This window comes from Denticeps clupeoides, chromosome 3 (genome assembly GCF_900700375.1).
Source record: "Denticeps clupeoides chromosome 3, fDenClu1.1, whole genome shotgun sequence".
NCBI lineage: Eukaryota > Metazoa > Chordata > Actinopteri > Clupeiformes > Denticipitidae > Denticeps > Denticeps clupeoides.
The window spans coordinates 29734288-29745020 of record NC_041709.1 but is presented as its reverse complement, the minus strand read 5'-3'; the positions used below and the strand labels follow the sequence as shown (position 1 = coordinate 29745020).

The 10733-nt window shown below is 42.8% G+C and overlaps 1 protein-coding gene across 2 annotated transcripts; it reads right to left on the bottom strand.

The window, feature by feature from the left end:
* Positions 1-295: 295 nt before the first annotated feature.
* On the bottom strand, positions 296-10491 carry smpd4 (sphingomyelin phosphodiesterase 4). Of its 2 annotated transcripts, XM_028974797.1 has the most exons (20): positions 10299-10491; positions 9872-9939; positions 9588-9674; positions 8971-9107; positions 8809-8884; positions 8623-8737; positions 8492-8544; positions 7528-7676; positions 7150-7282; positions 6769-6840; positions 5351-5440; positions 3469-3617; positions 3290-3380; positions 3096-3196; positions 2768-2931; positions 2253-2458; positions 1890-2117; positions 1676-1807; positions 1465-1593; positions 296-988 (listed from the first exon to the last, which is right to left on the bottom strand). In XM_028974797.1, exons 1-20 carry the CDS (start codon positions 10486-10488, stop codon positions 662-664), a joined length of 2697 nt encoding a protein of 898 aa, XP_028830630.1. In that variant the 5' UTR covers positions 10489-10491; the 3' UTR covers positions 296-661. The 2 variants fall into 2 exon arrangements, with proteins under 2 accessions (XP_028830630.1, XP_028830631.1); XM_028974798.1 differs by lacking the exon at positions 5351-5440.
* Positions 10492-10733: the final 242 nt, after the last annotated feature.

The window sequence follows — 10733 nt, the reverse complement described above, 5'->3', positions numbered from 1 at the left end:
GGATTGTTTAGTCCTTGACACACACACACACACACACACACAAAAAAAAAAACTTTTAATCTAGGACCATGAATACAAAACTGACCTTGAAATATTTAACACATATACTTATGTGAAATTCCTGTAAATGGGACCTTCAGAATTATTCTACACTCATAGCAGTTTCTGCAATTTAGCTTACAGTTTGCCTTTATGGCAGACACTGTACACCCAAAATAACCAGTCAAGTCTGTCAAAAAGTCTACCCATGAACGATCAAGTCATTTATTCCAAAAATTAATCACACCATGCTCTGTTGTCATTGGTTACAATAGAGGAAATTTATTGTAACAAATGTTATAATACAAGTGAAGGTCAAGTGCAAGTCAAGAAAAATACAGCAAATCAAGATCGAATCATTAGCCCAGGACAGATTCACACCTCTCCTTAAAGTTTAAAAAAAGCAGAATTCCTTAAAAAAGTAAGGAAAAACCACGGACTTGGAACTAAAAAAAAAAAAGTACAACTACCCTCCAAAATGCTGAACAAAATGCAATTTAAGCATCAAGGAGAGCATCAAAGAGTGCATGGCTTATTTTTAGGTATATGTACAAATTTCATTTTAAAAAGGTGGCATTGGACACAGAATTTGGCTAAATTCATGAAAATTGCAGTAGTTTAGTTAATGGAACTTCGGTTTGTCAGCAAACATCACATTCACTAAGAGTTCATAAACTAAACCAGCCACCAAGAGGAGGCCTGTGCTGGACAGCAGTCCCAATGACAAGAGCGCCCCCAGCAGGTAAATCAGCAAGGCCATGAGCAGGGTACGATAACTGGCCAGGACGCGTAGGCTGACCCTCGGCCTGTGCTGTCGCTCTGGGTTGCGGCGCGGCGCTGGGCTCCTCCTCTTGCGCTCGGCGACGGTCGAGGAACTGGTGAGGTAGTGACGGCCCACTCTGCCCAAGAAATCTGGCCGAGAGCACAGGGCTTCCATGTGAACTCCGAACTAGAGGAAGGAATTTAAACACTTTAGATAATCTGATTTGATAACAACCAGAGAAAGTTATGTTACCATAATCCAAGACAAGTCAATATGGTTGATGTATCTTGTAAAACTATATATTATACTGTGACATTAATATAATATTGTATAATATCTGAATAAATTTATGTACTGCAATATTGATAATAGGGTGGCCAACAGTCATGAATTGTCTGGGACATGACTAAATACGGGTGATTTTGATTTGAGCTTCAGTTGCCTTGCTGAACACGATCTTTACACAGCAGAAGAATCTGTACAGGAGCATTTTCCACTAAGGATGTGCTATACCACTGATTTCCTTTTCACTAACTGATATATCATTTGGAAAATCGAAATAAAGTTTATGGCATTTGGCGCCGTGGGATTTTCTGGGGAGGGAAATATACAGAATGTTACAATTAAGAATGGAAACACAAAGAATATAAAACAATGCTCACCCGCTCATTGAGAAATGAAGAGAGCTGGTAGAACAGGCGAACCAAGAAAGCATTTTCAAAACTCCTAATGGGTTGGAGCTCGGGGTCCCCTTGATATTCAATTTCAAACCGACGAAGACCATTGATAATCTGTGAAGGACGGAAAGGCACGATCATGAAAATTCAGAAGAGACATTCATGAAAAGAACATGCTGGTTAAATCTGGCCTCACCTGCATCCTGCCCAGGTCTGTGAGGACAGGCCCATTGTCTCCCAGGATGCAGTCTGGCAGTTTCTTGAAGCCCATGTCATCTTGTGTTGATGCCAGGTTTGCCATTAGTTGTGACAACTGTCCTGCATTCAACTAATAATTGAAACATTAAGAATTGACCTCACAAATACAATCAAACAAAGCCGGTCCATGGTGGTTAGATGAGCACACACACTTTAAAAATCTGGCACAGGTAGTCCAGGGCTTTTTCCAAGTACTCGTGCGTCTTCACACACTCGCCCAGGTCATCTCCTTCTGCCCCGGTAAATGTGTTGTTGAGGTCAGACGAGCCCAAGTTAAACCAGGAGAAAAAGGAGTTATTAGCGGCCACCTCCGCAGACTGGTCTGATATCCTTTTTGCAGTCTGCCGGGCCTGGCCTATGATCTGGACCAGCCTTAATACCTAGATTTTTGCAGAAGAGGGGCAAAGAAAACAAAAAGAAAAAAAAAAAATCTAATAAATATATTAACAAGATAAAAAGAACAATAGTTTCAAAACGTGTCCCTTTTAAGGGTCACCTAGCACCCATCTACTCACCGCATAACGAAGCTCAGTCCCAAACATCTGCTTGTACTGGCAATCTTGCCCCTCCAGACTGTACACGTGGCTCTTCACCTTGAACACGGCATCTGTGGCCACAGGCTGGCGTGATGAGAGGAAGCTGCCACCGTGGGCAGGGGTGAGGAACACCCGGTTCTGGCGGTGGTGCAGAACATGTTCTGGCTCTAGGAAAAACTGCTCACCTGTAAGAATGAGATCATTCGAGTTAACAGGCTGAAAGTGATTATACTGTTTGCGTGGATAAACTAGACTTCTACAGATATTCTAATGTAACAAAGTACATTAGAAGTGCCATCATTTACCAGACGCCCTTGTCCAGAGCAAAGTACAAAGAACTACCCTACCAACCCATTCCTAGTTACAAGGCCCAGCAGTAATGTTCTTCTAAGAAATGAAGTCACTGTCAATGTATTAATCCTGATTATCTGATATTCTTCTTTAATATCTTAATTGCTTACTTTGCATTTGAAAAATTATAGCATGTCCCATACCTTTCTGAATCATGTCGGCTAAGTTTGGTTGAGCAAAAACTTTGGCCACCCTGAAGACCATCTGAGCATTCTTGGCATTGACCAGGTCAGTGCGCACAGCTCTGTTTAGAAAGCCCTGGAATAGCTTAGTGTAGATCAGCAGGTTCTCCTGCACAAAGGAAGCCCTGGAGAAAAAAAAAATTCTCTCTTGATCATCATCTCTTACAAACTGAAATATTGGCCTGAATAGGAGCCGTTCGTATTTAAAATACATCTGCACACTTCACAGTTGTGTTCCTTTAATCAATATTTCCAGAAATATTAATCCGTGCAGACAACAGCTAATCACCATTGCTCTGGGACACTCTTGACCTGCCCATCAACAGGAGGGTTGTTTTTCTCTCCAGTATACCTCCAGGGCTGAATGTAACTCAGCCATGTCTCTAACACCTAGAGAAGGGGGGAGGGGAACTCAGACTTTACATAACAGCACCAGAAAACACAAACTCCATAATTATGGAGTTGAAGGAAACTTGGACGTACCGATCTAAAAGAGGCATCCAGTGGCCAGTGACCGAAGCAGTGCTGAAGGAAGACATACAGCTTCTGCTGGACAAACCGCTGGACAACTACCCTGTGGACAGGAGCAACAAGTCAGAAGATCAGCCGAGCAAAGACACAGATTCTGGAGGAAGCTGAAGCAGGCATTATATATCTTAAACCTCTTAAATTCCTCCAGGGGGCTGGCATGGGAATGTGGAGAGGGCGATGAGGAGATCTGCTCTGGCTTCAGGCTGTTGGAGAAGGCGTGGAGGTGCTTCACCAGCAGACGCACCACCAGGACATGTTCCTCGGTGGGACTGAAGGGCTCCTGAAAGTACAGAGCTGTGTCATTGGCAGACTGCCTGTGTATTACACATGATATTTCTTATAAAAAGGTGCGCAGTGAAACGTTTTTTCTCCAAAATTAAACTATGGGGAAGTATTTCACCAGAAAGGTTCCCACCACAATGCTGCCTCCTAATAAACATCTCAAAATACAGGTTTAAATAGTACAGTAAATATGTAGGAGAAATTAGAAACTTTTTCTAAAGTTTTTGCTTCCATGATTGAGCATTATTAATGCAACAGCCGGCAACAAGTACGAAACGATATTTAAAAGACATGAGGCAGACTTCTCCACTGGTCAAGTCAGAATAAACTGTGGTATAATAATTGGTCTTTAATCAGGCTTGTTTATGCTCCACGGTGCAGAGCAACTGCTTTCATGAGACTGCCTCCTACTCCCCACTCCCACTCGGGTTACGTAACTTGAGGCACGGGTATGAATTCTAATGCTGGGAAATGTGCAGGTGACCATGTACAAAGTCATGCTAGTTGTGGGGAATAGGTGACCATGTACAAAGTCATGCTAGTTGTGGGGAATAAATTCAAAGGGAACCACAATCCTAACAAGAGAGTACATTAAAATAAACCTTCTGTAATCTTGCCCTTCATTATTTGTCACCAAGTTGACACCACCAGTCACAGGTTTTAAAAACAGTGGTTAAAGGCTGTATTTGGTCAGCTGGTCCTTGACAGAAATTCTGAACATGAATAATGAGAAACAGATAAAGCTCCTGAGCCTTGAAGAGAAAAGTAGTGCACAAGTATAAAACGAAAACATGTAAAGAATATCTGAAATTAGGGGTCTGCATTGGCAAGGTTCTAAACAAGGATCTATCACTAAATTTGTTGACAGAAATATTGATATTTGATGTCTCTTTATCACTACAGCATTACCAAAAATTAGTGAGAGAAAATATTGATACAGCATTATAACACCACTGTCTAAAACCATTGCATATTATCCATGTTGCTCTCAAGATCTGTGATGGATACTGTTCAAGCAGAGTGATCTGAGATTAACTGCGCTGCTAGTCATAGGCATTGTTTAAACGAGATGCAAGACACTTTTAAAACTGGTGCCCTTTGTCCAGAGCATTAGACGTGCTCATTAATGTAGGATATAAATAAATAGAAGAAAGTTCTAGTGTGGGTTTAATTCATTCATCTGCAAGATCTGTCAATCATCAGGCTTCTCCCATTTTACACATTTACATGAACATTAACAAACATGACTAAGGATAATGGTCTTTAGGGCAGAAATAATTATACAGAAACCAAAAGGCTTGGTGTGAATCTTTGTAGTTTCTACCAATCAGTTCTTTCATGTTTTATCATTTTTACGTAAATCCTGACTTACATTGGATATCAAGCACCAGGCACATAGTGTCGTGCTTATCGCCAGCTTGAAAACAGTGCCCAATTACAGCAAAAAAAAAAACCAAATAACAAACAGATATTTCCGGGGCAATTTCTTTGGGATAATGTGGGAAATGTAGTAGTGCTTCCGAAAAGAAAGGACAAACACAACAGAAAAGCACAAGAACAACAAAAGCTGCTCATGAGTCGCCACATTAGAACACACACATCTTCAAAGACAGTAATGCCCATCTCTATATGACCTGCTTCCAGGATGACTTTTACAACTAAAACAGACCAAGTAAAATGAAGGTTGGTTCAGCAAGTGGTGGATGGAGCCATATGAAAAAGGTGAGGTACTTGGTAGGAGTGCAGGGTCCCAGAGGCGGGCGGGCCGGGGGACTGGCACAGCATGCTGGACATATTGAGGCGGTACTGCAGCAGCGCCAGCTGAAGGGCCCGGAAGTAGGAGAGGAGGGAGGGCAGAGGAAAATAGTGGGGGGAGGGCACAGGAGGTAGGGAGAGAAAAAGAGAAAGGAAGAAGGGGAGGAAGATGAACATGAGAATAGTAGGAAAGAAAGAACAGAAAAACAAAGTGATAAAAAAAAAAAAATGAACAAAAACAAATAAATAGGTAAGAAATAAAAATGAAACTTAACGAGAGCACAATAAGACCACAACACAAATGCAGATGTGTGATGCAACAGGTTTTTCCTCAAGATTTTTAAAATTAATTATTATCTTGTGTCTTCATGAAGTCTTTATCTAAGATTTGGTCTTTTAAAGAATATTTAAATATCCAGTGTAACGCAAGAGCATGACTGACTGTAAAAAATGCTCAAACCGTCTGTAATTATGACATTCTAGGGAGGAACCAATCTGAAATTGAAAATAACTTTCAACAATCAGGACAGAGATGATGTCCTTATGGGATGTTAAATGAATTATAACTGCACAAAGCTTTCTGAACCCAGTGAGGTGGGAAAAAGGCAAAAGAGTGCTGCATCGCACAGTCTCCATGGTAACCAGTTGGCAAATGGAACAACATTTCTCAAAAAACAAATAATTATATATACACATATGAAAAAGTGACTTGCAATTAAAGCAGCGGAAAATAAATGGAAGCCTGAAACCGATTTCATGGCACAGGCTAACCCACAAGTGCTCATGAGCCAGACAAGCAACCTCTGAGTACCAACAGAAAGCCAGAGGAGTCAGATACATGCAGAGAGGGAGAAGAGAGACAACAACCCAAAGCACTACTACCAATATTACATGCCAATTGGAGGGAGTGAAGATTTCTGCATTATTTGCCCAGGAAGAACACAGATTTTGTTGTTCTTATTAACCCACAAAAAAAAAAATGCAGCAGGTAAAATTCAATAACACATAGGAACTGAACCGATTGGTTTATTTCCTGGTGGAAAAGGAAGTCAGGAAAATATTCAGTGAACTACCTACTACATCTGAATATCAGATCAGAAGTAAAATTGTGGACAGGTTAACAGTATATCAGTGCCAAGCACATCATTCACAGAGTGTATGTTCCAGCATGTGTGTGTGTACTTGGGTTCAAAAGACGCAACATTTACATCAGGTTGAAATGGTATTATGTGTGTATGTACCCTACAGTGGGCAGTGGAGGAGGGGCAGAAGTCCCAGGCCAGCGAAAGGTGGGCAGGGCTGCGGGCAGGGCATAGGGGTGTTCAGCCAATCAGCCGTGCGGTGGAACAATGCAGCAGGAGGGAGGAAGTGCTACTTCCACATCATGCACTTACCTTCACCTGAGGGGACTGAAGCTTCTGGTACATTTCTAGAGAGTAGTGGTGCAACCAGAGCTCCACAAACACCTACAAAAAACATTTACAGCATTTATCAAACGCCTTTATCCAGAGGAACTTACAATCAGTAGTTACAGGGACAATCCCCCTGGAGCATCATAAAGGTCTTGCTCAGGGTGGGATTTGAACCTGGGTCTTCAAATGTGTTGACCACTAGGCTACTACCACCCCCAAGACAAGACGAAAAAAAAAAAATCTAAATAGCCCAAGCATTTAAATTATAGTACACTGGATTCTTTTTAGACCCACTTTCATATGCTCATGCGAGTTCTAGAAGGTGCACAAGAGAAAGATGTGTAACCATCTGGTTCTCCTCACCTGCAGAAGTGTCTCTGACCTCCAGATCTCCTGGGCTGCGGGATCAGCGTTGACTGAGGGCTGATGGGAGATGTGGCGCTTCAGCAGGCTTGTGATGTGAGCACCATAGCCCAGCAAAGGCACAGCAGGAGACCTGATGGTAACAGGAAAAACATGCACAAGACGTCAAAATCCGATTTTATACAAATTAACCTTTAGTACAGAATAGTAAATGGGGAGGACTGGGTCAAGGGCATCCAAGACAATTGTGTGAACAGCCACACCGGTTCATCTGCTGTGGCGACCCCTCATGGGAGCAGTCAAATGAGGACGGAGAAGATAGCAAACTGGGTTGCATATTACAGCAACAAATGTGAATGCATGTCTTGCAATTTGTACCTTGGAGGAGGAGGAGACATGCTACTTCTGAGGTCAGAGAATGGAGATGATGGCACATTGCCCTCGGTTGGGAGGAAGTACTTAAGGTAGGAGTCCACAAGTATAAAGTATGCGCTGTCTCTAGAGGTAGCATTTCCTGCAGGGTAGTTCTGTAACAGGAAAATAAAAATTAGGGCTGCACGATTTGGTGAAAAAGACATATTGCGATTATTGAGATCAATATTGCGATATGATAAAGGACACTTGCTTGTATATAAATGAAAAGTCACATACTAATATTGAAATGTTTAATTTCAAAGTGAAACAAACTACTTATAACAACTTGAAATGCCCAGTGCTTTCAAAATACAATATTCTACAAAATTAAATAAATCACAAAAAACTCGACATTACTGTCGAACGACAAACCCTGGTAAGGCTAAACAACTGTTTTGATTATATTTGGCCATTATAAAATCCCGTATTATAGTTCCTACGTTTAACCAAAACGTTGTTTGGAGGCTGACTTGAGCACAGGAATGCATAGCTTTGCTAGCTTAGCTAAGGTTAAGACTTATAAAACGGGATTTTAGCACAAGAGTGAGGCATTTTTATGCACTTCTTTCCATAGACGTGAATATGCTTCATGCCACAGCAGCGCCTATCGCAATATGGCGGCGACGTTGACGTACGATGCAGCGCATCATGCGGCGTCTAACCATATGTCTCTGAATCGAAAGTCATGTGACCAAACACGTCACATCCGACTGAAGTGAGACTTCAGTCAGCTCACAAACTTTGAGCGAATGGATCGGATATGTTGCCGATCCAATCCATGTACTAATCATTTAAATCGCAGCTTTTTGCGTTGCAAAAATTGCACAGACTGACATCGCGATTACGATTAGATTAATCGTGCAGCGCTAATAAAAATGCGCTTTAGATTTCCTACAAAAAAAAACAACAATAATAAAAAGAGTCTTACCTTTGGTGCTAAAAGGCTGGAGGCAAAATTGAACATGTAATATTCGAAGGGATCTGAATGAAAGTTAAGGACATTCATCTGCTCAACAGACCAGGATAAAGCGTAAGACACATTTCTGTTGACAAGGATACTGAGCAGCATGCTGAATGTCATCTGGGGAATTCCAGACATGGGGAATTGGAGCTTGTTGTGGAAGAATGGACTGTCTGGTAGGACACCCTGTTGAATAGAAGCTTTCACCGGGCCCTGCATGGGACAAACCGTTTAGTGATTGGACTGAGTGAACATACAGTGACTGGTTCAGCTTCTAGACTTACAGGCAGGTAGCTGATGGGCACTTCGTACTTGTGCTCTTCTGCTTGCAGTTTGTACACAAGCTTCAGCATCGGACCACTAAAAACAAGCACTTGTCATGAAATATCTGAATTTAATATAGCTTTACCCACGCAATGGGAGAATGTTAACACACACACACCCACCTTGGGTGCAAAAAGTCCAAAGCAATGTTGTACTCATTGGTGCGGGGCTGCACAAAGCGTAGGTTCCATCCAACTAAGACCCCATCAAAGCTACCAAAGATGCTCTCCACAAGCCAGGGGAAGATGTGATGCAGCTCCTGTAGAAATGAGAGTTTTCCCAGCATTCTTTAAATAGACTGTATCTCTTTTTTTTTGCCCCTGAAAGCATCTAAACGCAAATTACTGCCTTATTGATTCAATTACACCCTGCCCTCTTTTCAGACCTTGGGAAATGAACAGATCAGGAATGTGTTAAGTGTCGCAGAAAACAATCTGGATAATGGATTTAGTAGATTAAAACCTCACTTTGCCTAGTTCATCAGACAAAAACAAACGTGAGGGGCACAAAGAAAGCGAGCATTCAGCACAACAGCATGCGGCCGTTCCAGTCCCAGCTGCTGTCTCCTCCTGTCTCCTCTAAACCGCAAGGCGAGTCCCTAATCTGCAGTGCACTTCTGCCAGAGGTTCAGCTGCCGTAGAGCAGCCCATTTAGGGGTGGATTCTGTCCCTCGTTCTACATTTAATGGGCCGCACAGGCCAAATGGCATATGCTGACATCATACAGGGAGGGCCCGTACCTTTGCAGAATAGTCATCAATCACCTTCACCAGATCCTGACAGCGCTGCAGTAAAGGTTTTGTCGTCCAGTCAGCTTTTAAATTGGCCTGAGGGGGGGAGAAATGTCTATTTAAAACATATATACCACTATACAAAATTGATATAAAAAGAACATACAGAATGTATATTTGAATACGAATTACACTCCTGTGGCGTAACACTGCACTCCGAGACAACCTGAAAACACACACACACGAATGCACATCTCAGAACACGAAGTGTTGCATCCAAAACGAGTCCTTACCAGCAGATAACTGGGCTGCTGAAGGGCAGGGGCGGCCATACTTCCAACGGGGTCAGTCCGAGCAATACCTGCACGAGTACACGATCATTATCAGCTAATAACGCCAACAACTTTACCTTTATTGTCAGGGAAATAAAAAGAATGGTAAAGACATTACGAAACAAACTAAATTGGGCTACTAAATCAGCTACACTGGACTTTGCCGTTATAAGATTTGATCTGACCATAACTTTAGTCTACGCGACCCCCCGTGCTGTGCTTGACACGCACTGGCCGTATATGACGAGCTGACAGCTGGGTGGAGGTGGAACCAGCTCCGTTGGCTGCTCGGCTAACGCGTACAACGCGCGGCTAGCTCCTCAGCTAGCAAACAACACTAGCCGTTGACTTCCTTGCGGCGGGAAAGAAAAAGGAAAAGTTCCCGTACTCAAGCAGCAGACGTGTACAAAATTCCACGCCAACACGTCGTCGCCGCCGCCGCGTAACGCTGGAAATGCAGGCGGGCCACCGGCCTGGCCTCCCACATCCACCTTGCTGAACTCCGGACACGCTTTTACTTCCGAACGGGGCTCGGAATTAACCGCGCTTGCATCCAAGAAGAACGCAAGCGTGCACATCGCGTCACGTCCGGACTCTGCGCGGAAAAAGGGGGAAACAGCGGCATCTGGCGGCTGTGCCGAGTGTTGGCGACTGTGGGAGCTGCAGCGTGACAAAAATGATTGTCTAGTGTCAGATGATACTGAGGGTAGATTATCATAAATTATATCTCATACATTGAAAATTAAACTGCACACACAGCGAGAAATATTATTGAACATGAGTAGGGTCGCCGATGTTTCATGTCCAGCAGCTGTCGGTAGAT

Excerpts from the sequence above, each read along its gene's own strand:
- smpd4 (XM_028974797.1), bottom strand. The coding sequence starts at position 10,488 with ATGTGCACGCTTGCGTTCTTCTTGGATGCAAGCGCGGTTAATTCCGAG. Across the intron at positions 7,677-8,491 it reads CCAGCCTTTTAGCACCAAAG|AACTACCCTGCAGGAAATGC; the intron begins GTAAGACTCTTT and ends TTCCTGTTACAG. Across the intron at positions 2,459-2,767 it reads AGCCGACATGATTCAGAAAG|GTGAGCAGTTTTTCCTAGAG; the intron begins GTATGGGACATG and ends TCATTCTTACAG.